This window comes from Dermochelys coriacea, chromosome 5 (assembly GCF_009764565.3).
Source record: "Dermochelys coriacea isolate rDerCor1 chromosome 5, rDerCor1.pri.v4, whole genome shotgun sequence".
NCBI classification, from domain to species: Eukaryota; Metazoa; Chordata; order Testudines; family Dermochelyidae; genus Dermochelys; species Dermochelys coriacea.
The window spans coordinates 2,113,947-2,140,364 of NC_050072.1; the positions used below are offsets into that span (position 1 = coordinate 2,113,947).

The following is a 26,418-nucleotide window of genomic DNA, read 5'->3' on the forward strand; positions in this document are numbered from 1 at the left end:
GCTGACAGAGGGTGGAGAACAGAATTTTTAAGAGCGGGGAAAAAAAAAACAAAAACCAGAAAATACTACACTGTATTGTATTTGGCATTTGGATTTACTTACACTGGCTCAGAAGACATTCCAAGTCCCCAGTTTGTTTTGTGCAGTCAACTTTTGGCCAATAGCAGCATAAAACCAAACAAACACCCGCAATATTTACAAACAAGACACCTTATATAGGTGGAGAGGTCTGTGGAATTTTTTGAAAGAAACCTTCAGGAACTTGAGCAACAAAAAACTTATGCAAGTCAGCAACTGTGACAGCCAAAACTCTGGAAGCACCTTATGCTCTCTCACTTTTAAGCATCAGGGCAAAGAAGCCTCACCATCACCAAACCTCTTATTTTTCCTGAATCGAAAAAAACGTGAAAAAGTATGATTGGCAAAGATGCTGCCACTCAGTTGAGCTCTACTCCACCATCAAATGATACAGTGAATCACTGTATTGAGAATATGTCAGGTGGTGGAAAGAATTAAAAATAGCACATTCTTTTCCTTACAGACTGATGAATCCACCGATGTTTCAGGGACAGCATGGTTAGTGGTCTATGTTCGGTATACTTGGGAAAACAGAGTAAAAGACGACTCTTCTCTTCAAGGCACTGCTGACATACTAGGGAAGAGGAAATATTTAAGTTCCCTGATGCCTTTATAACAGGGGAACACATTAACTGGAATAGCTGTGTAGGGATCTGCACTGGTGCCGCGACAGCTGTCTGGTACCAAGAGTGCCACCACAGAAGCCCAGTGGACATGTTGCATGATTCACAGGAAACCTCTTGCTGGTAGGAGTATGGATCCCTACCTAAAACACATTTTGAGTCAAGCTGTAGCAATCATTAATTTTATTACAGCAAAGTCACTGAATTCCCAACTTTCTAGAAAGTCTGTGTAAAGAAATGGGCTTGGATCATCAGCACTTATTACTGCACACAGAGGTTCACTGGCTGTCGTGGGGAGGAGTTTTAACCCACCTGTTTGAATTGAGAAATAACGTGTTTGTTTCTGACCGAAGTGGATTCCACCTTGAAGCAGCATTTAAGTGGCATCAAATAGTTGGTTGGCAACTCTCTCATATCTCAGACATTTTTGACATTTTTTGACATTTGTTTAAATTCATTGAATACTACAAGGAAATGAAACAAACATCCTCAAACTCAATGACAAAATATATGCCCTTACTAAAAAACTGAAATCTTTGGAAGTCAAGTCAACAACAAAAAAAGTCAAATGTTTTCAGCGCTGAACCATCTCCTGGAAATCTCAGCCAGTGATGTCACCATTGGGGATATACAAGAACACGTAGCTGAACACCTCCCTACATTCGCACAGAGTATTTAAAAAATTGGGCTCAATTGTGACCTAACCACATTTAACTGCATACGAAACCCATTCGACTACCAGTTTTCTCCAAATTCAAATCTCACCTTGAAAGCTCCAGAGGAACTGATCAACATCTCACGTGATTCCATTCTGAAGGAAGGATTCCAATCGTAGCCTCTGGCTGACTTCTGGGTTTCACCTCGAAGCAAACTATCCCCAAATCTCAACTGCAACAAGTAAAGTGCTTCTCCCATTCGCAAATACTTATATGAATCTGTTTTTTCAGCTTTGACATTCTTAAAGAATAAACACTGGGCAAAACTGAATGTACAGGACAATTTAAGGATCTTCCTCAGTTCCCTGGAGCCACAATTCAAAAAAAGTGTGCGCTTCAAAACAGCAGCACCCCTCGCATTAAGTGTCCAGATACTTGTTTGTATACAATTGTGTATAAAGCCACAACCCTTGGACAATGCTACGATTATTATCAAAATCACTGGAAAAGGCTTCCAGCTCCCGTAACTGTGTCCTGTTGCCTTTTTTTTTTTCCTTCCAGAAAATGTGTTCCTTAAAGTCCACATATTTGTTCCTGAGAAATGTTGCTTTACACTTTTTGAAAGGCTTCAGTACCTTTGACTGCAGGGATAATGATAACATGCTTCTTTTAGTGCACTTATGAGTATGTACAATAATTTGCTATCACTTTTGGGGAGGTGGGGGACAGTCATCACAGCCTGAAAAATTTTCAAAGGGAGTCCCAGCACAAATAGTTTGAGAATCCCTGCACTTTTGAACAGGTTGCACTCAGTTGGCAGATACCAGCACATGTTTAATCTCTCTCCACCTGAGATAAAGAAGCTGCAAGAGAAGTTTGTTGATTACCAGTTGATGTAGAAATCAGCTATCATAGAACCATAGAAGATTAGGGTTGGAAGAGACTTCAGGAGGTCATATAGTCCACCCCCTGCTCAAAGTAGGACCAACCCCAATTAAATCATCTCAGCCAGGGCTTTGTCAAGCATGACCTTAAAAACTTCTAAGGATAGAGATTCCACCACTTCCCTACGTAACCCATTTCAGTGTTTCACCACCCTCCTAGTGAAATAGTGTTTCCTAATATCCAACCTAGACCTCCGCGACTGCAACTTGAGACCATTGCTCCTTGTTCTGTCATCTGCCACCGAGAACAGCCGAGCTCCATCCTCTTTGGAACCCCCCGTTCAGGTAGTTGAAGGTGCTATCAATTCCCCCCTCACTTCTCTTCTGCAGACTAAATAACCCCAGTTCCCTCAGCCTCTCCTTGTAATTCACGTGCCCCAGCCCCCGATTATTTTCATTGCTCTCCGCTGGACTCTCTACAATTTCTCCACATCCTTTCCATAGTGGGGGGCCCAAAACTGGACACAATACTCTAGATGTGGCCTCACCAGTGACGAATAGAGGGGAATAATCACTTCCCTTGATCTGCTGGCAATGCTCTGACTAATGCAGCCCAATATGCTGTTAACCTTTGTGATAAATGAAGCCGGGGGTGTAGCTCCTTTGATCAACACCCAGCCAGTCAGCTAACTGTAAAATCCCTCTTGGTAACTGTTCTCTGCTTGCTTTACTTATAAAGGATTAAAAGTCCCCCAGGTAAAGAAAAGGAAGCAGGCATCTGACCAAAAGAGCCAATGGGAAGGTAGAACTTCTTTAAAATTGGGAAATAAACTTTCCCTTTGTCTGTTGTTCTCTCTGGGCAAAAGAGATGGGCAGCAGGAATGCTGCGTAAAGTTTGAACCAGATACGAAAACCATCAGATCATATCTAGAACTACTTTTAACAACTCAGATAAGTAAGTAAATTAGGAACGTTTAGGAAGACGCAATTAGGTTTATTTCCGTTTATTTTTTAAGGCTTGTGAACTCATCTGTGCTAACCCCAGATGCTTTTGTTTGCTTATAACCTTTAAGCTAATCCCCAAGAAAGCTATTTTGGATGCTTAATTTTTGGAATTGCTCTTTTAAAATCTAGCAAAAGCCTAAGTTCCAGATGTATTTTCTTCCTTTTTGTTTTTAATGAAATTTATCTTTTTTAAGAATAGGATTGGATTTTTTGGATCCTGAGAGGTTTGTGCATGTTGTTTGATTAGCTGGTAGCAACAGCTAATTTCCTTTGTTTTCTTTCTTAGCTCTTCCTTGGAGGGGGGATGAAAGGGCTTGAGGGTACCCCACAGGGAGGAATTCCCAAGTGCTCCTTCCTCGGTCCAAGGAGGGGTTTTTTGCATTTGGGTGGTGGCAACATTTAGTGGCAAGCCAAGGTCAGAGAAAAGCATTGGGAGTTTAATACAAGCCTGGAGTGGCAAGTATTAATTTTTAAAATCCTTGTGGTCCCCCACCTTCTGTACTCAAAGTGTCAGAGTGGGGATTCAGCTGTGACAGCCTTCTTGGCAACAAGGGAACACTGCTGACACATATCCATCTTCTTATCCACTGTAACCCCCAGGTCCTTTTCTGCAGAACTGCTGCTTAGCCAGTCTGTCCCCAGCCTGTAGCGGTGCATGGGATTCTTTCATCTTAAGTGCAGGACTCTGCACCTGTCCTTGTTGAACTTTATCAGATTTCTTTTGGCCCAATCCTCCAATTTGTCTAGGTCACTCTGGACCCTATCCCTACCCTCCAGCGTATTTACCTCTCCCCCCAGCTTAGTGTGATCCACGAACTTGCTGAGGGTGCAATCCATCCCAGCATCCAGATCATTAATAAAGATGTTGAACAAAACCGGCCCCAGGACCGACCCCTGGGGCACTCCGCTTGATGCCAGCTGCCCATTAGACATCGAGCCATTGATCACTACCTGTTGAGCCCGACAATCTAGCCAGCCTTCTATCTACCTTATAGTCATTCATCCAATCCATACTACTTAAACTTCCTGGCAAGAATACGGTGGAAGACCATATCAAAAGTTTTGCTAAAGTCAAGATATATATCACATCCATCACTTTCTCCAGATCCACAGAGCCAGTCATCTCATCATAGAAAGCAATCAGGTTTGTCAGGCATGACTTGCCCTTGGTGAATCCATGTTGACGTTCCTGATCACATTCCACCCCTCCAAGTGCTTCAAAATGGTTTCCTTCAGGACCTGCTCCATGATTTTTCCAGGGACTTGGGTGAGTCTGACCCGTCTGTAGTTCCCCAGATTCTCCTTCTTCCCTGAGCTATCACTCAGTGTGTATGGAATGAGGCAGCACGACAGACTGACACATATAACACCTCTGTGCAGTACAGGATGGACACTGTGTGGCATATCTTCGCCATGTCAAAAGCCCCAGTGGTTTTCTCAAGTTCCCATTAGTGTCCAGACTTGCCAGGCTTGTCTTAGTGTTACTCCACTCAAATTCAGGAGAAGAGAGAGTGTTCAGTCTTGCTGGAAAGAATAAGACACCACTCAGACCAAACCTTGGACTAGATGGGATACAGTTCTCTATTATCCAAGTGAAGCTGGCAACTCCTGAGCTATGTTTCAGGTTTTAGCCACCAAAAGAAGTTATAAAAACAGCAAAACAGGCCACATGGCACTATAACAAAGCAGATGATTAAGATGCAAAATCAAATTAGATATTAAAGGATTCAGATTCCACATTTCTTTTATCTATGGTTTGTTAGCTTCAAATTAAATTAAATTACTTTATTTTTACATTCATTTAATGTACTGCTTGACTGTGTTTTATTTTAATTATTTAATTTTAATTCATTTATTTTGCATTTATTTATTTTGGAATCTTATTTTATTTTAGTTTACAGTCAATGAGCAATAATATACAAACCAAATATTTGTACTGTAAAGTGTTTTTCAAATGGATCATTACTATGGCATGCTTATATGCAAAATAAACACACTGTTGTATTGACAAAAGTTTTAAGTTTATATAAAAGCAGGTTTTTGGTTTTTTTAATGTTACTCGTTTTGCCCACTGACTGTGTGCCTAATCAGGTAATAACAATTCTGGTCCTCAGAGATCTCTACCCATCCAGGTTTTTGTTCCAACCAGCAAATAATTGTTTCTCTTAAAGTCCACTGGTTTGCATGGCATATAGAATTTTCACGTGCCTTAGACTTTAGTATGGAGTAGGACATTTAAGTGTTTCATATGCAATATTAAGCAATGCACATTTGAAAACTATCAAGTGCTGGTTTGATTAAAAACCTGGACTGTTGGATGTTGCCAAGGACTAAAGATGAGTCCCTGACTTTAGCTATGACCTAACAGCACCTGAAAAGTCTCACTCAGCCTTGAATCTCACTCTTTGGGTTTGTAAATCTCACTCTTAAGGACAGCGAACCCTTGGACTCTGTAAGCCATAAGCTATTGCTAGGCAACTACAGCAATGGGCTAGCAGACCAACCCACAGACATTAGGCGCCTGAAAGGAGACTAAAAAGGGGGGGGGGGGGGGGAGCAGAGTCTGTTTGAACAGACAGAAGCACAGAAATGTTGCTTCATCTACATGATAGACAGAAAGAACAGGAGGACTTGTGGCACCTTAGAGACTAACAAATTTATTGGAGAATAAGCTTTCATGAGCTTCGTCGGATGATAGACATAGAGAAACTGAAGTACAGAGACTATTAGCAGCTGAACCATGACCAAAAGTTTCTATCCAGGATTGTAGGGCAATGAACCCAAAAGCCTTCTCAAAGTGGCGGAGGTGAAAGCCAAGGAAAATACATTAAGCCTAGCAGCAAGAAAAAAAAAACATCTTTTGCTTGTTAAAGAAGTGTTCCTTCTGGGGTTCTGCAAAGTCTTCAAGAAAAAACATTTCCATAATACCGAATGGGTGACCCAGACATGATACAGAGAACAGAGTCATACTTCTTCAGTGCAAATGTGCATTGTCTGCCTAAAGTAACTAATGGGGAATAAAGAAAAAGGAATAGAAAAGGAAGAAAATGCATTGTCCAACAAAAGTAGAGCACACTCCATCTTCTATTTTTGGAAAGCTGCTACCAAAGGCTTTGTTCATATTTATTACATTGTACTTAGGTAAGCAAGTATGCTAACACATACACACCCACCCACTCCATTCTAATCCATTTTATTGTTCTTGGGAGATCTTCACCTGGGGAACAAAATTAGATGCACATTCCCAGAAGATATTTAGGAATATTGTGTTTCTTCTCAAAGCCATTATGTCCCTCCATCCCTTGCTATTTTTGCCTTTTCAGCATCTCCTGTGGCAGACCTAACTACATTGATGGGGAAAAATCCAAGCTCAGAAAAACAGTAGTGCTGTTTACTCTGATAGGCAGAGGGTTGCTCTGGAAACAGAAACCTTGAAACCACTAGAGTTCATGCTCAAAAATCCTGCAGTTTCACAGAATGTTCATGTTTCAAGCATGAACTAAGGAAACATTTAATAAGAGGTTCACCACATGCACTAAGAATGTATGGCTGGATTTCAACATATAAAGAAATACATTACTTAAGAGAATTTTAGAAGGAGAGTCATTAATTTTGTATTGTAAATTTAATTTGTGTCTCCACAGGTTCTCTCTAAAACTTAACTATGATATAAGCATTCTTGGAAGAAATACAAACAAATGAAATAAGATAACAGAAGGAGAATGGATTTTCATGTAATGTACTCGACAAAACCTAAATTAATAATTACCCTGCAACAGCTGACTGCACCACAACCACTTAAAAGAGCACAGAGTGCTGCTGTAGCTGCTTGGAGACATCAAGTGGTTCAGAGAATCTCTGAACTCGGGAGTTGGCAGGTTAAATGAAGGAACAAGTATTTCACTTTTTAAAATGTCAACAGACTTAAAAGGGATATTCTGTTTGGGATTTTACACATTTTTAAAGTCAAAAAAGAATAGTAATTCACTTAACATTCTCACTTCTGTATTATAACCCCTGCTCCTCAGAGATTTATGTTGTGCTCATATACTGGGCAATGCGTTTTTAAAGACTAGTAAGAAAAGCAATGTGCTGCTTTCAATTCTTGATGAGAATATAGGAATGGGGTGTGGGGAAAAAAAATCACATTTAAGACATAAGGGACTTTGTATTTATCAAAACACAGAAGTCTGCTCTACTATATAAATGTCTTTAAGGTGACTGCTTTACTGGCTGTAAAAAGAAATCAGCACTTTACATGAGGGATTTTTACTTTACACTCATACAAGATGAGGATGGAATTTTTGCAATGCAGAATGAGCAAGTTTCTGTAGATAGTCTTGCTTCATTAGTAATATAGAAGGAAACTAACATATCCCATAAAGTTTAAGGTGATTATCTATATTGCAGTAGTGTCTAAATTCCACCAGACACTTTGCCAGCACAGAGAAAGAGATCACAGTCTAATGCATGGAGAAGTGATGCAATATGCAAGCAAAGTGATCACAATAAAGACAAAATATAAGGCTCCTCAAAACCAATCCCTCTACTCCAGGTAAATGAGCAGTTCACTCATAGGATAAAGAGTTGAATTATGTCAATGAGTTCAATGGTATATAAAAACTAATTTTTTTAATTACAAAAATTGGATTTTTTTTATTTAAATTGGATTTTATTTAAAATAATTACAGGGTTTTTTTTTAATAAGCTTATTTAAAGTTAAAATTGTAGTGGATTCTGTATCGCTGACCATTTTAAAATCAAGATTTGATGTTTTTCTAAAAGATCTGATCCCAAAATTACTTTCGAGAAGTTCTCTGGCCTGTGCTCTACAGGAGGTCAGACTAGATGATCACAGTGGTCCCTTCTGGCCTTAGAATCTATGATCCTATGGAGTTATGACACCCTGTGTTAAGGCCTAAACTTATTCTGATCTATTAAAAATCATTTAAATTAAATAAAACATTATGCATTATGTTTGCTGCCAGAGTTTTAAAGAAAGTGAAACTAGTCGACACCACTAGTCAAGCTACCTAAGAATCAATTTGTTGAAGTGCTATTTCTACTTTTTACAACAGCAGCCTCTTCTGCAGGTGCAGAGTTTATATAACTAGTTCAGTTTAATGATTAGGACATTCAAAATTAAAAGACAAGAAAGAGAAAGTTATTCATCTTATAGTAACTGGAGGTTCTTCAAGATGTATGGTCCCTATCTGTATTCCATTGTGGGTACGCATGCGCTCCATGAACCCAGAATTGGAGAATTTTGAAAGCACTATCAGTCCACTCATGTGCCCTTCTTCTCCTCAGCCTCCAACCAAGGAGATCATCAAGTTCCTTCTCCTCCGCAAAACCAAAAATGAGCCGCAGCAGAGGGGAAGAAGGGTGGGCAGTGCAATACACATAGGGACCATACATCTCAAAGAATCTCCAGTTACGAAAATAAATAACTTTTCTCTTCTTCAAGAGCTGGTCCTTATGTGTATTCACTGCGGGTAACTGAAAAGCAGCACTCAGGTAGAAGGAGAGTGCTAGGATGCAGAGCTGTGCGAAGGGATGCAACAGGAGAGGTGTCCTGCACAAAAGCACCGAGCTTTTGACACAGTCTCCCACAATATTCTTGCCAGCAAGTTAAAGTAGTATGGGCTGGATGAATGGACTATAAGGTGGATAGAAAGCTGGCTAGATTGTCGGGTTCAACGGGTAGTGATCAATGGCTCCATGTCTAGTTGGCAGCCAGTATCAAGTGGAGTGCCCCAAAACCGGTCCTTGGGCCGGTTTTCTTCAATATCTTCATTAATAATCTGGAGGATGGTATGGATTGCGCTCTCAGCAAGTTTGCAGATGACTCTAAACTGGGAGGAGAGGTAGATATGCTGAAGGGTAGGGATAGGATACAGAGGGCCCTAGACAAATCAGAGGACTGGGCCAAAAAAAATCCAATGAGGTTCAACAAGGACAAGTGCAGAGTCTTGCACCTAGGATGGAAGAATCCCATGCATCACTACAGACTAGGGACCGAATGGCTAGACAGCAGTTCTGCAGAAAAGAACCTAGGGGTTACAATGGACAAGAAGCTGGATACGAGTCAACAGTGTGCTATTGTTGCCAAGAAGGCCAATGGCATTTTGGGATGTATAAGTAGGGGCATTGCCAGCAGATCGAGGGACATGATCGTTCCCCTCTATTCGACATTGGTGAGGCCTCATCTGGAGTACTCTGTCCAGTTTTGGGCTCCACACTACAAGAAGGATGTGGAAAAATTGGAAAATGTCCAGCGGAGGGCACCAAAAATGATTAGGGGACTTGAACACATGACTTATGAGGAGAGGCTGAGGGAACTGGGATTGTTTAGTCTGCGGAAGAGAAGAATGAGGGGGGTTTTGATAGCTGCTTTCAACTACTTGAAAGGGGGTTCCAAAGAGGATGGATCTAGACTGTTCTCAGTGGTAGCAGATGACAGAACGAGGAGTAATGGTCTCAAGTTGCAGTGGGGGAGGTTTAGGTTGGATTTTAGGAAAAACTTTTTCACTAGGAGGGTGGTGAAACACTGGAATATGTTAGCTAGGGAGGTGGTGGAATCTCCTTCCTTAGAAGTTTTTAAGGTCAGGCTTGACAAAGCCCTGGCTGGGATGATTTAGTTGGTGATTGGTCCTGCTTTATTGAGCAGGGGGTTGGACTCGATGACCTCCTGAGGTTCCTTACAACCCTGATATTCTATGATGTCTCATGAGTGTGTGGCTGGAATGCCACATAGGTGCTTTGCAAATGTCAAGTAGACATACTTACTGAGCAATGCCACTGACATCACTTGTGCTCTCATAAAATAAGCCCTCCTCACCCCATAAGGGGGAGGGAGATGAGACCACTGATGACAGAATAAGATACAGCCCAAGCTCCATCAGACTCAGGATCTTCTGAGATAACAGCCTGATTGCAAACTCTTTCCAGTACAGCAACAAACAGTTTTGGAGATTTTCTGATTGGCTTTGTCCTTTGTACGCAAAAGGCTAAAGCTTGTTGGACATCAAGGGAATAAACTCTCTCCTTTCTTCTTCAGATGCATGTGGTTTGGGGGAGGAGAGAACACTGGTAAATGAGTTGACTGGTTCAGGTGAACTTAGAAAGTACTTTGACAGTGAACTTGGGATGAAAACACAATGAAACCTTGTATCTATGGAACACGGTGCAAGGCAGATCCGTCATCAGTTTTCCGATCTCATGCACCTCTTGGCTGAGATAATGGCCATCAGGAATGCAACCCTCATAGATAGGAGAGACATGGAACATGTAGCTAATGGTTCAAAGAAAGGTTTGGTAAGCACAGAAAGAACAAGGGTTAAGTTCCTTGAGTAGGTTTCCTTATCGGCGTAAGAGTTCTAACAAGGCCATCCCAGAATCTGAAAGTGAGTGAGTGAGAGAAAATTGAGTAATCATGTGAAGCTGGGCAGTATGCATTGATTTCTGCCAAGCAGATCTATAGTCTATGGAAAGACCAGCTGGTCTGAGAGAAAGAAGATACTCTAGACTAAGGGGAATATCTGCAGCTTCTGGGGATGTACATTTTTATTGTGCCTAGATAGAGAAACACTTCTACTTGGTTAAATAGCATTTCCTTCTGGAATCTTTTCAACTATTAGTAAGGATGTGTTGCGCAGCTTCAGGGCATGAACATTCTGGAGTTGACACCCATCCAAAAATCATGCCCCAAGATGAAGTGCTTGAGGCTTGGGATGCTTGATTCTGCCCTTCCCCTGCATCAGGAGACTGGAAAAGGACCGAATGCTGATTGGCGTCTGTGATGACATGCAAAGGAGACTTGGGAACCAAAACAGTCTGGGCCACTTGGGAGCGACGACGATGACTCATGCCTTGTCCCGACAAACATTTCATAAGCCCAGAGATAGGAGTGGCAAGGGAGGGAAGGCATAGTTCAGATGGTCTGACCACAGATAGAGGAGAGCATTGCCTTCAGAGTGATGTCCTAGAGCTCCTCTGGAGCACTATATGTTGCACTTCCTCTTCATTTGAGGAACGAACAGGTCTCTTAGGGGCAAAAGAGCAAAAATACCATTTACCACAGAGTTGTGTGGCTCCCACTCATGGTCAATAGCAAAATGTATGCTGAGGAAAGGAGTACTTGTGGCACCTTAGAGACTAACAAATTTATTTGAGCATAAGCTTTCGTGAGCTACAGCTCACTTCATCGGATGCATTTGGTGGAAAATACAGTGGGGAGATTTATATACACACACACAGAGAACATGAAACAATGGGTTTTATCATACACACCGTAAGGAGAGTGATCACTTAAGATGAGCCATCACCAGCGGGGTGGGGAGGGGGAAGAGGAGGAAAACCTTTCATGGTGACAAGCAAGGTGGGCCATTTCCAGCAGTTAACAAGAACCTCTGAGGAACTGGAGGGATGGGGGGGAGAAATAACATGGGGAAATAGTTTTACTTTGTATAGTGACTCATCCACTCCCAGTCTCTATTCAAGCCTAAAGTTAATTGTATCCAGTTTGCAAATTAATTCCAATTCAGCAATGTCTAGCTGGAGTCTGTTTTTGAAGTTTTTTTGTTGAAGGATAGTCACTCTCAGGTCTGAAATCGAGTGACCGTGTGGCTGATGTGATTAGGCCCTATGATGGTGTCCCCTGAATAGATATGTGGGCACAGTTGGCAACGGGCTTTGTTGCAAGGATAGGTTCCTGGGTTAGTGGTTCTGTTGTGTGGTATGTGGTTGCTGGTGAGTATTTGCTTCAGGTTAGGGGGCTGTCTGTAAGCAAGGACTGGTCTGTCTCCCAAGATCTGTGAGAGTGATGGGTCGTCCTTCAGGATAGGTTGTAGATCCTTGATGATGCTTTAGAGAGGTTTTAGTTGGGGGCTGAAGGTGATGGCTAGTGGTGTTCTGTTATTTTCTTTGTTGGGCCTGTCCTGTAGTAGGTGACTTCTGGGTTCTCTTCTGGCTCTGTCAATCTGTTTCTTCACTTCAGCAGGTGGGTATTGTAGTTGTAAGAATGCATGAAAACTATTTCCGCATGTTATTTCTCCCCCCCACCCCACCCCAGTTCCTCAGACGTTCTTGTTAACTGCTGGAAATGGCCCACCTTGCTTGTCGTCACCATGAAAGGTTTTCCTCCTTCCCCCCCCCCACCTGCTGGTGATGGCTCATCTTAAGTGATCACTCTCCTTACAGTGTGTATGATAAAACCCATTGTTTCATGTTCTCTGTGTGTGTATATCAATCTTCCCACTGTATTTTCCACCGAATGCATCCGATGAAGTGAGTTGTAGCTCACGAAAGCTTATGCTCAAGTAAATGTTAGTCTCTAAGGTGCCACAAGTACTCCTTTTCTTTTGCAAATACAGACTAACACGGCTGCTACTCTGAAACCTGTATGCTGAGGGAGTCTGCCAGCACGTTTTGACTCCCTGGAAGGTAAATTGCCAACAGGGTGATTCAGTTGCTGATGTACCAGTTCCATACAGTGTGATCACTTCTACACAAAAGAATAAATCTCACTCCTCCCTGCTTATTAATGTAAAAGTCAGTTGTCATATTGTCTGCTATTATGAGGATAAGGTTACATAGGATGCGTGGGAGAAAATCTTTGCAAGCATCTTGGACTGCCTGCAACTCCAGAATGTTGATGTACATCCCAAGAGGCCAGGATGAACAACCCTGGGCTGTCCATGTGAGCTCCCCAGCTTAAGAGGAAGGCATCTATAACCATCAACCTGCCTGGTGAGTTAGAAAAAGAAGAGAACGCCTACACATACTTGATGGGGATTCTTCCACCATAGTAGTTTGTTGGTGATGGTGATCTGTTTGGGGAATAGGCGGTTGGAAGCCACGCAGGCAGGAAATGAAGATGGTGTCTGGCGAAAGCATGAAGTAACATGGACCAAGAAATTATTTTTGATGTTTGTGGGTTGTTGATGACATGATCTATGAGGTTATTCATCATTTGGAACCTGCCCATCAACAGATAAGCCCTTGCCATGACTGAATTGAGGGACACCAGTGAAGTCTGTGTTGGAGTGAGGACACAGACTTTTTTGAGTTTACGCTGACCCCAAGGAAAGAAAGGAGCTGAAGCATTACTGATGTTGACTCATAGGCTTCTTGATGCGTCTTGGCAGTGATAAACCAGTCATTGAGATAAAGAAGACTGCAAAGCCAGAACACTTTATATGGGCTGCTACTACTGATAAAACCTTGGTAAAGGACCTGGGGAAGTAGCAAGGCCAAATGGGAGCACTCTGTATTGAAAATGATCAGGGCCCACCATGAATCCAAGACAATCTGTGAGCAGGGTGAACGTCCACATGAAAGTACATGGCCTTCATATCAAGAACTGTAAATCACATGCCCTTTTCCATGCATGTGATTATAGATGCAAGTGTGACGAAACAAAATTTCTGCTCGTAAATAAAGTGGTTGAGATGGCAGAAATTGAAGATGGATCTCCAGCCGCTCTTCTTTTTGGATACTAAGTATGTTGAGTAAAAACCCTTTTCTCGGTGCTGAAGAGGTACCCAACTCCATTGCTCCTCACTGTAGTTGTAACTACTACTTGTTTGAGAATCTCCTCATGAGAAAGGCCCCTGAAAATGAGCAGGGGATGGGGGCTTTGGAGAAGGTTGGATGGTAAATTCAATTGCATAGCCAGAATGGATGATTAACACCCACTTGTCTGTTGTTATTGCACTCCAGTTGCAGGAAAAGATTGCTAGATGATCCCCAAAGGACATGTGGGAATCAGCAGATGGCAGCTCTCAAACTCCCATCAAAAATATTGGTTAGATGGGGTTGGATGATGCTGTCACAAAGTGCAGGGAAATAGGTCTTCTGAATGCTTTGCATTTTACAGGGTGGCTCATAAGGACATTGGTGGAAAAACGGTTGAGCCAATGGTCTAGGCTTATATGACTGTGGAGTTCTCTCTTTGGGACAGGTATATATATTCCCAGGGAACAGAGGGTGGTCCTGGAGTTCTTTAGAGTGTGTAAAAATGCATCTGTCTTTTGGTTAAAATGATGCTCCCACTGAAGGACAGGTCCTCTGCAGTGTTCTGGACCCCTCTGGGAAACAACTAAGTGTGAAGCCATAATTCATGGCACATCACTATGGCAGTTGCCATTGATCATGAAGATCTATCTGCTGCATCTACAGCTGATTGAAAATCAGTCCTGGCAAACAACTTGCCCTCCTAAACAATAGCCTGGAATTGAGTTCTATTTTGTTGCATAATATGTGAATCTGGTATAGTTCAGGTAATCATTCTTAGCCAACAGTGCTTGATAACTGGCTATTCTGAACTGAAGAGTAGAAGAAGAAGAGAAGACCTTCCTTACCAATAAATCTAGGCGTATACCTCTTTGTCAGCCAGGGTAGATCTAAGGGTGTTTCTGTCTAGATCTCTCCGTTGCAGCCTAGACAAGCAAAGAGTTAGGAGCACGATAAGAAAAGAAATTCCATCCCTTTGGCTGGGACAAAATACCATTTTTCTGCCCTCTTAGAGGTAGGAGTGCAAGTAGGTTGGGTATATCAAACTGTTCTAGCTGGTTCCAGAATGCCTTCTTTAAAAGGAAGAGCTATCTAGCAGGATCTGGATAACGGTAGGATGTTCAGGAGTTTACATTGGGGATACTAACTATGTAACTGTTCCTGCAACTGCGTGTGGTCATTGTGGAGGGGTCGGGGGATATTCAAGCGACTGCTTCATCCGGAGATTATAAAGACCATCTCGTCAGTACTGGAGGAACCACTAGATCCAGTTCATAATCTTCCTCTTCCATGGGTAGAGAAGGAAGCTTTGGCTGTCCTCTCACAGGGGAGGATGGACTGACTCCCTAGTGGATCATGTTAACCCTGCAGGGTGGTACTGATCCCACAGTCCTTAGTATGGCCAGTAAGATGGGTCAAAGGGTGGTTATCAAGGCATGGTACTGCACAGAGTGAGGTGCCAAAGGCTCTGAGGCAGGTGCTGAAGTGGAGGTTGGTTCCAGACTACTCCAAGAAGGGATGCCTCAAAGGAGAGGATATCAATTCCTCGGGTGGTTTCAAGTCGCCAGAGAAAGAAAATGCCAATTCTGAATCCATCAGCACTACCAGCAGTTCTGCTGGAGGGAAATCATGGCTGGACGATGGAATGGAGGAAGAGACTCCTCCCATAAGCTACATCTCCTGGTGGACCTCCCTTCTGAGGAAAGAACCTGATGATGAGACTGGGTGGGGATCCAGGACAGAAAAAACATCAGACGAAGCGCAAGACTGTGCTCTCCCTGGAGTACAAGGGGACCTGTCCATTTGAACCAGCAGAGCTGGTGCAGCAGTTACAGTTTGCGCCACAGTTGGGCAAGGTAGAGCAGATACCATCAGTCGCTGAGGCTTCAATGGTTGCCCTTTGTCAGTGTCTTCGGTTCTTGGTGGTTAGGCTTCCTAGGCACCGAGATACTGATGGACATCAGGATTTGTGGGCTTTCAAATCATGACCCTGAAGTTTAGGATGTTTTAAGTTCTCATGAGCTGAGTGGGAAGACTTGCTCAACTTAGGCAAGGCTGAATCTGACTTCTCTGAAGTGGGCTTAGAGGAGAATTTGCTCTCGTGTTTGTGAAAGCTCCCTGCCTTTCTGACAAGACCCCAATGGGGGATCTTTGGGAGCTGACTCCCTCGCTCCTAAGTCAGACTCCATAGCAGGAGGCACACTCCTTGCTGATCCATATCCATGTACAGCCAGGGTCTGACTGCGGCCTCATACACCTTTCTCCGCTAAGTGCTTCTTTAGACAAAGTTCCCACCCCTCACAGGCACGACTGGGGATACTGCACCATGCTGCCGCAAGGGCTTCCCTGACGCAGTACAGGCAGCGTTGGTTATCTCTGACAAAGAAGAAGCATGAGCAAGAACCACAAATTCTGAAACTCTGAATCCTGGGCTTAGTTCAGAACCCATAATGCAGTATGGGGCGGGGGGGGGGGGAGAAAGGGGCAGGAAATTCCCTGGGACAGAGGTTCTGACCGAGGTTATGAAGTCGTAAGAAAGAACTGGAGAGGTGATCAGTCTGCTCCGGCCTCTATCTCCTTGGTTGGAGACATGAGAAAAACAAGGGCACATGAATGGACCAACAGAAAGTGCTCTCAAAATTCTCTAACTCTGGGTGCACAGAGCATATGTGTACCCACAGTGGAATATATATATAGGGACCAGCAATTGAAGTACCTTGCTTTCCTCTTCCAATCTGAATAGAATAATAGAATATTAGGGTTAGAAGAGACCTCAGGAGGTCATCTAGTCCAATCCCCTGCTCAAAGCAGGACCAACACCAACTAAACCATGCCAGCCAAGGCTTTGTCAAGCCAGGCCTTAAAAACCTCTAATAAAATCTAGGTGTGAAAGGATCAGATCTGCTAGTTCTAGAATCTTGAAGAACATGGTGACGAGAAAATCAGTTTCATTCACCAACTATAAATAATATTTACTTAACTTAATAAATCAGTTTTAAATGCAAAACATGCTTTGATAAAACAATTTCTTATGTATCCAGCATAACTAATTAAAAAAACTAAAATGCTCAGAGGTTTTTTTTTTACTTATTTAATTGCATTCAAATTCTCTCCCAAACAGAGATTGACACTAATAAGTAAAAAATTAACCTGGTAATTAAAACATTTTTCAACATTTTCTAAAAAGAAAAAAAGTAAAAATTAAGCATCAGAATATACAAAAATTGAGCTTTATAACAGCTTAAATAACTACGTATAAATACAGTGTATCCTGTATCAATTAAAATTGATTATGTAAATCAAGCCACCCTGTCAATGGCTAGTTTTCTATAGGCAATGTAACATGATGGATGTTCAGGAGGAGTTTTCATGATGAGAGGGTAATGACCTCCCAGACCAGCTCCCTACATGTGGCAAATACAAGACCATTTAAAGTACAAGGCAGCCTCTCATGCTGGTCTACTAAGTCAGAAAGGAATGTCTATTATATTTATAAAATATTATGTTCATTCTGATCTACCTCATCATTCAGCTATCTGCGCGCACAAAAATCACACTCAGTAAGACTTTCAGAACATGAAATCTTGACACAGATCTTAGAGCCTCATGGCCAAATCCTGAGTCCTGCTTACACCATAGGAAGGGGAACGTAAGATGAATACTGCTTAACTTGGCTCTACAGCAAGATGGCCAATTCTGAAGATGGTTGTCCAAGTGCCAAAGATAGTGCACCAATGATCTAACCAATCTGCAGAATCATGGTGCAATGCTACTCAGCCCAGAAGACAGCTCATGCAAAGGAGTCAAACAGCTAGAATAGAAGACGTCACCTTATACTGATGAACAAGTTTAAAACGCTTAGCAAGTTCAACCAGATAACCAAGGAAGCAAGAGCTAAGGTTGTCCCTATGCCTTTAGCATTCCCAACAGCCCCTTACGGGTTGGGGAGGAAGTAGCGTAGTCCTGTGTGTATACAGACTACTAAAATTATTAAATCTTTTATAATCTAACTTTTCCCTGTAGATATACTGTAATTTCTTGATGACTGATGCTTTTGCTCTATATTAGCTGATTTTGAACGTTCTGTATTTTTGTTAATCAGATGCATCTATATAGCTGAAAAACTGCTCCCAGTTCCAACAATTAGAAATCTGTTATTCCTGTGATGTTGGGTAGATTATATTAAGCTGGGATACAAACAAACACATCCAACTTTATTTATGAACAGAGAGCTGTAGATGGCACTTGTACTTCAGTAAATAAATTGCACAGCTCTCCAATTCATTGCACCATTTAGAATGAATAAACTGTCAAGTGGTTTGAAACGTGCTCCCTGCTTCAAAATGAAGTGTCTTGTGTGTCACTCCTGAAACACCTAAAGCAACTACTAGCTTTAGCTCACGCTAGGCTAAAGATTCATGGCACAAAGAAACCTTCAAATCCCTCTTATTTATGCTAAGCATCTAGGTAACAAAAAGATTTAACAAGGAAGCTGTCATGTATGAAATTTCATCTGCAGTTAGGCTGAGAGCACAACATATGTTCTATGCTCTAATATATTGTTATACAGACAATGACAACGATATAAACAGAACTCTACTGAAATGTTATCCCTCAGATTGTAGCATTCCAGTTAAGCCACCAAAACACAACTCACCAAAAGGTAACTCGAATCTTGTATCCAGCAAAATTTTATGGGGAGTTGGCTTTTTGGTCCCACAGATCTCATCATGCTTCATTACGACTTCTGCCTCCAGCGTAGACCACTCTCCAGGTCCTTCCTATAAATTAAAAGCCATGAACTCAAGTCCCTGGGTCTGATGATCCTTTATCCTGGCAGTCATCCTTATATAATGAATTCCATTGGACATTTGCTGATAAGGAGCCCAGGAACAACCCAACAGGAATAATAAGATTAGCAATATACCCTGCTAGTCTTTACTCCTAAAAATTAACCCAGTTTTCAGTTTGCCATACCCCACTGCTGACTACTTCCCCTGGAGCTTTGGCTGCACAAATTCTGCAGGATCATTTAAATGCTTATACAAAGATAAGGAAGAGAGAATTTAAAACGTAACTGCAGCAAACCTACTCAGGTCCGATGGGAATTTTGCATAGAGTATTCAATAATCACTGAGGAGAACTGGGGCTCCTAAGACAATTTAGCACAAACAAGTTTGTTGGGGCTCGGTTCCCTCTACCTCCTTTTGCCCATTTTCTCCTACTGCCAAAGTTAATTACCATCTCCTGGCTCTATAATATCCAGTTCTGTAAAATCTCTCTCTTAAATAGTGTCCACATACACTGGGCTTGGAGCTATGAAAATAAATGAGTAAGTTTAGACCTGCTTTCAGAACTTGTTACTTGAGTAGCTAACAGAAGAATTTCAGAATTTAGGAAATCCCTGTTACTTCGCAGCCAACACTACTCACAGTAAACAATGTTTTGTGGCTTTACTTAAGGGAATCTGCAGGTATCCTCTAGCATTAAATATAACTCCTAAGGAAAAGTCCTCATGCCACCAGCTGAAGGTCAGAGTGCTTGTTACAAGGGTGGCCCATAACAGCCCCTTGAATACAGAGAGATTTCAGTTGTTAGCATGCTATGCAGTAATATTTTTACAATTTTTCCCATGAGTGTTACAATTCTAACAAATCAGTTTTTGGAGGTCTATATGTGAGCTACCAAAGCTATATGTTCTTCACAAAATTAAATCTCTTTTTACATTTGTAGAACTGAGACCTCAGAAGCATGTACAGTAGATTCAATTTTTGTTTGGCTTACTAATACCCTCTGTGATCCAAAAATACAGGGCCCCTTCCACACTCTTCCCCAAGCTTCTCAGAAGGACCTGTAATTGGCAAACAGTAGTTATGTGCACCATGTGGCTACATTAGAGGCATATTAACCTTGACAATGCACTTTCACATTAGTGTTATGTGCTAGCTAACCTCATCAGACTGCTGGATGGCCTTAAGTGCAATCCACACAGTCCCGACCATAGTGTCCCAGATCAGCCCTTTGTTCCATACTTCAACAATCAGGCCCAGGTCCAGCCGACTAATCTCACTGAAAGAAAAAAAAGAAAAAAAAAAAAGGCAACATTTAAGAAAAAACTAAAAGGTAGTTGTAAACTCAGCTTTTGACTTTAAATGACAACCATTTGCACACAAGTGAATATATAACCTCAATTAAGCTACAGTCATTTAAAAGTATTAGGTGGATCTGTTACATCTCTTGAAGGAAATCACTTATATGCACCTTTTCACATTAGACCACAGCCTTTTTCCAAATGCAGTCATATATCCATCTGGTGGACTTGACACAGCTATAAGGAAACACGACGACAACACACAGAGTGGGATCTTGGGCTGGAATACAGAGAGGTAACTTCGTTCTCTGTATTCCTGGGCTGGTTCTCTATGGTCCTCCCCTCAGTGTGAAAGAATCAGCCCCTTCCATCCCTAACAAAGGGAACAGTCATGCGATTCTCAGCCAGCAGGGGTCTAGTAGGGACATGCAACCTTCATATGCGGAGATTGGTCAAGACCTTTGTTACCAGGAGTATAGATAGGAAGGACTTCCTCCCTCCCCCATGGGTAAAAGGGAGCATCTCTCATCAGTACATCTCTTCCAGATGTATCATCCCAGCATAAGTAATTTGTTTAGACCACTCTCCATCATGCCCACTTGAGAGAAAGTTTAAACACTAGCCCCTAAATCCAAGGACCGCTTGCGTGTCCTCTGCAACACAGGAAGCCTACAGGTGTCATACTCGCCTTTCCTGTGAAATAAGCAGCAACTCAGGATTGCTTTGTGAAATATTGCCCTGTTCTAGGCTTCCCAGCACAGGAGGGAAAAATTGGCTGCACCTTGCTTCTTGTGAACCGCAAGGAAGCCTTACAGTCTGCGTCAGGGACCACCTCTTTGGTATCTGAGCGCTCTGAAGGGACACAACCTTCAGGGCTCATCTTCAGAGTATTTTTGTACAGCTGCAGTTCTTTTGAGACCAGATTTCAGGGGAATGATGCACTGCTACATAGCTCCTTTTGCTAGGCAGAGTGCATCCACACAATGTTGGTCAAAGGAATTTGGAAGGCTTATAAATAGTTAATTGTTCCTCGATTCCCACCAGGCTAAAAAGAGTCTCGTGAATTATTCACTGACTTATTCATTACCCAGACACAGATCAATAATTGTACAACTGGAGACTACAAACTTAAGGGTTCTCTGAGACCATCTCAGGTGGAAATAGGCTACAAAAACAAAAATACTCTCAAAACAAAAGTAAACCCTATGCCTGTAGCAAAGTAAGCTGACACCTGTTAATATCCAGCTTTCCCTTTCAGTTCCACATCTTAGGTTCTTGACCCAGGACAGGCAGGCTTTGAGTTCAGCAGTGTTCAGACTAGCATTTGAATGAGGTATAGGTGGTATTTTTTAAAACTGAGTGCTTACACATACACAAATATAACTTCCACCTCTGTCAGTGCTGTCATACAAATTATTAGCTTGTTCAAAGTATCTTGGTACTTGTCCCAAACTGGAGAATTGAATCCCAAACAAAGCTCTCTACTTAGCTTCAACATACAGATCAAGAAATCAAGTGCAAAACCCCAACCAACTTCTGTTCAAAATTCTATGAGGCACTAATCAGTGAACCATCTTAGGGAGGAATTTCAGCCAAAGGAACTGCTTTGATGGCTTCAGCTGTGTCTCCCTTTCTCCATCTACTGGTTAGAGGAAGGATCATTTCAAACCAGAGAACAGACAAACCAAGAAACATTATTTCACGTCAAAGTTATTTTTCTTTCCGACTTAAAATCTAAAGCTTTAATGCTGTTTCAGGGCTAGGAAGAAAATAACCAACATTCATATTTGCAAAGAGAAACCAGTTTTTGCTTTCTCTGTGATGTTCAGCAGTTTAAAAAGCTACTTCCGAACTAGAAAATGCTTCTGAAGACCAAAGTAGAAATGCTCTGTCTGGGAAAAAAAAAAATCAAATCTCAAATACCCCACATATAATGCTGCCAGAAGCTGAACTGCTGCCTTTTACAAGGAGCTTTAGAACTACAAAAATACTTAAAACACTAACTAGTTTTATCAGCCAAGGACGCACCTTTGATTTGTTCTGCTATTTGAAAATACTTTTTTGGACAGGTCAATGTGGTACATTTGCTGTTAAGGGAGCCTTTCCTTGGGGGAAAGAAGCTACAATACACCTTATCCAGCTTCATAAAAGAGTAAAAAAATTAGAGCACCTGAGTTGGTAAATAGCAATATGAACATAAAATTAATTTATCTTGGACCAGCATAATATACAGTGGATACATACTGCAACACACGTGTGACAGAGCAACATCAGGACCACTGTCCTATTGCCTGGGTGAAGCCGTGAGCAACATGGTGGTGATGTTCAGCCTTTGCCAGCATTCTGCTTTTATGTTTCCTAGCAACTAATTGGGAGTGGCATAGCAACCTTAGTGCAGCCTGTCTGTGCTCCTGGATGCAAGGGAGAGCAGCTCTGGTGGCGTTCATGAGCAAAGAAGATGAGATTGCCACTGGGTGAAAACGCCGATCCAAAATGAAGGTGTGTACCCCTTAAATCACCCTGGAACACACCACATGAATATCTAAATTGCCAGGGATTGAAGGGAGAGTCCTTCCCATACATCTAGGGCTTTCCAGAGCACAGAAAGGCTTGTTCAGTGGTTAGGATTGTTGGAGTCTCCCATTATAGTCAATGTATAAGTCAGTTTGAGTGCATCTTCTGTGCAAATGTAAACTGTTGAGGGATTCGCAGATGTGTCCACACACAAAGTCCCCTCCACACAGCTATCTGCATCTCCTGTCCGGGCATGTGCAAGCCACTTGCACACATTAGTGCGACCAGGGACAGGAAGGCAGTATGGAGGCAGTATAGCCACGCCAGAGGGGCTACCCACGCAGGTTACGGGCTCCTTCGAGAAGTGGCCTGACATGCTGCTGCTTTTGCCACTGCGGTTCCCAGTAGAGCCCTGCAGCTCCACAAAGATCTGATTTATCTCTGTGGATGTAAATTGTGTAGCTGCACGGGGCTCTGTTTTCAATTGTCCATAAACTATGGCTTTGGGGAGTCACATATCAACCATATGTACAAGGTGACCAGCCCAGCAAAGCTGCACCTGTAGGATTACAGATTCAATGCTAGTCATACAGCACTGGTCCAGGACTTCAACATTTGGTATCCTGTCTGACCACCCGATGTTAGAGATGAGAGAGATAGCACATGTGAAAATGCTCTAATTGCTTCAAGTGCCTGCTACAGAGAGTGTCCATGTTTTACAGCCAGAGAGGAGAGTGTTTAACACGATTGGATGATAAGACTGTCAAAGCCAAATGCCTCTCACATTCCATAGATGACAACAAAGTCAACTATAGGCAGAACTGGCTTTAGAAATGCACTGCATACTTGCAATATCGATCAAGGGATTATTAGATAAAGTGCCGTAAAAACAGCAAACTTTTTCTACCACATTAAGCAGTGTAGCAACTGCTATTTCAGGGGCAGCTTACATACCAAGAAAGGAGGGTTCAGTGATTGGGGACTAGCATGGGATCTTGGAGACTCAGATTCAATTCCCTGCCTGTCACAGACTTCCTGCGTGACCTTGGACAAATGGCTTAGTCCTTGCGTATGCTAGACAAGGTTTGCCAGTATAGCTACACCAGCAAACTCTCCCAGTGTAGACACACTTATACCAACAAAAAAGTGCTTATGCTGGTATAACTTATGCTGGGGACTGGCAAGCAAAAACAAGCTATACGGGCAAAAGCTCTTTTTTGCCAGTATAACTGCTTTTCCACTAGGGCTTTTTCCAGCATAGCAATGTTGTTCTTAAAAAGTCACATCCCTAACTGACAGTTTGCTGGAAAAAGTTTCTTGTGCAGACCTACCCTTCATCTTTCTGTGCCTCATGCATGCTTAACTGGTGTTTTACCCCTTTGCTTAATTACAAGACTACATTTCTAGCGCGAGTTTAGGATTCCAACGTCCTTTACGCACGGATATACACCATCTCATCCATACACAGAGATCATTTCACCAACACAGCCTCTTCCAGAGCAGATCAAAGCAGATATCGATTTTGGGCAAGTCATTTATTCTGTCTGCGCCTCCAATCCCCAAATGTATAGGAGGAAGATAACCCTGCCCTGCCTCCCCGGGATGTGCAAAAATATATACATTGGAGATTGTGAGATACTATGGTGATGGGTGCCATACAAGTTCTTAAAATGAACACATATGTACATGAAAACAGAAGCATTTGTCACCACTAGCATTCATTCCTTGGAGCCAGCAGCCAGGATGGATAAACAATGATTTTTTTTTATTTAAATTGGATTTTTTTTTGATAAAATGCTTTTTGAGGAAAAAAGATAGTTTTAGTTAAGCTTTTGATATGGTCTCCCACAGTATTCTTGCCAGCAAGTTAAAGTAGGATGGGCTGGATGAAAGGACTATAAGGTAGATAGAAAGCTGGCTAGATCATCGGGCTCAACAGATAGTGATCAAGGGCTTCATGTCTAGTTGGCAGCCGGTATCAAGTGGAGTGCCCCAAGGGTCAGTCCTGGGGCCAGTTTTGTTCAATATCTTTATTAATGATCTGGCGGTTGGTGTGGATTCCACCCTCAGCAAGTTTGCAGAGGACACTAAACTGGGAGGAGAGGTAGATACGCTGGAGGGTAGGGATAGGATACAGAGGACCCTAGACAAATTAGAGGATTGGGCCAAAAGAAATCCAATGAGGTTCAACAAGGACAAGTGCAGAGTCCTGCACTTAGGTCGGAAGAATTCCATGCACTGCTACATACTAGAGACCGAGTGGTTAGGCAGCAGTTCTGTGGGAAAGGACCTAGGGGTGACAGTGGACAAGAAGCTGGATATAAGTCAACAGTGTGCCCTTGTTGCCAAGAAGGCTAATGGTATTTTGGACTTTATAAGTAGGAGCATTACCAGCACATCGAGAGATGTGATCCTTCCCCTCTATTTGGCATTGGTGAGGCCTCATCTGGAGTACTGTGTCCAGTTTTGGGCTCCACGCTTCAAGAAGGATGTGGAAAAATTGGAAAGAGTCCAGCGGAGGGCAACAAAAATGATTAGGGGGCTGGAGCACCTGACATATGAGGAGAGGCTGAGGGAACTGGGATTGTTTAGTCTGCAGAAGAGAAGAATGAGAGGGGATTTGATAGCTGCTTTCAACTACCTGAATGGGGGTTCCAAAGAGGATGGAGCTCGGCTGTTCTCAGTGGTACCACATGAGAGAACAAGGAGCAATGGTCTCAAGTTGCAGTGGGGGAGGTTTAAGTTGCATATTAGGAAAAACTTTTTCACAAGTAGGTTGGTGAAGCATGGGAATGGGTTACCTAGGGAGGTGGTGGAATCTGTTTGCATCCAATGAAGTGAGCTGCAGCTCACGAAAGCTTATGCTCAAATAAATTTGTTAGTCTCTAAGGTACCACAAGTCCTCCTTATCTCTTTCCTTAGAGGTTTTTAAGGTCAGGCTTGACAAAGCCCTGGCTGGGATGATTTCGTTGGGGATTGATTCATAGAATCATAGAATCATAGAATATCAGGGTTGGAAGGGACCCCAGAAGGTCATCTAGTCCAACCCCCTGCTCAAAGCAGGACCAAGTCCCAGTTAAATCATCCTAGCCAGGGCTTTGTCAAGCCTGACCTTAAAAACCTCTAAGGAAGGAGATTCTACCACCTCCCTAGGTAACGCATTCCAGTGTTTCACCACCCTCTTAGTGAAAAAGTTTTTCCTAATATCCAATCTAAACCTCCCCCATTGCAACTTGAGACCATTACTCCTCGTTCTGTCATCTGCTACCATTGAGAACAGTCTAGAGCCATCCTCTTTGAAACCCCCTTTCAGGTAGTTGAAAGCAGCTATCAAATCCCCCCTCATTCTTCTCTTCTGCAGACTAAACAATCCCAGCTCCCTCAGCCTCTCCTCATAAGTCATGTGCTCTAGACCCCTAATCATTTTCGTTGCCCTTCGTTGTACTCTTTCCAATTTATCCACATCCTTCCTGTAGTGTGGGGCCCAAAACTGGACACAGTACTCCAGATGAGGCCTCACCAGTGTCGAATAGAGGGGAACGATCACGTCCCTCGATCTGCTCGCTATGCCCCTACTTATACATCCCAAAATGCCATTGGCCTTCTTGGCAACAAGGGCACACTGCTGACTCATATCCAGCTTCTCGTCCACTGTCACCCCTAGGTCCTTTTCCGCAGAACTGCTGCCGAGCCATTCGGTCCCTAGTCTGTAGCGGTGCATTGGATTCTTCCATCCTAAGTGCAGGACCCTGCATTGGTCCTGCTTTGAGCAGGGGGTTGCACTAGATGACCTCCTGAGGTCCCTTCCAACCCTGATATTCTATGATTCCATGACTAACTTTTCATGCGTGATGTACCCAAATACTTGGATACTAATATTTAAACTGTATTGTTAAATTTATTAACCAGCAATAACCCAAATTAAGGTTATGCACTATGTACATCTTACGACTTTTAAAACAAACTTTGTATTGGGGATAATCTAAGCACTATACCCAGATGTACAGACACTTTTCTTAACTTGTGTATTATATAATTTTTTTAACATTGGC

At 42.4% G+C, this 26,418-nt stretch overlaps 1 protein-coding gene across 8 annotated transcripts in view; it reads right to left on the bottom strand.

Moving 5' to 3' along the window:
- The window catches only part of UNC13B (unc-13 homolog B), a 389,750-nt gene that overhangs the window by 291,504 nt on the left and 71,828 nt on the right, over window positions 1–26,418 (bottom strand). For all 8 annotated transcript variants that reach the window (XM_043514555.1, XM_043514556.1, XM_043514557.1 and 5 more), the window contains 2 exons: window positions 19,713–19,830; window positions 18,419–18,542 (listed from right to left, as the gene is read on the bottom strand). In XM_043514555.1, the coding sequence (XP_043370490.1) occupies window positions 18,419–18,542; window positions 19,713–19,830 (242 nt within the window). The remainder of the gene's footprint in view (window positions 1–18,418; window positions 18,543–19,712; window positions 19,831–26,418) is intronic.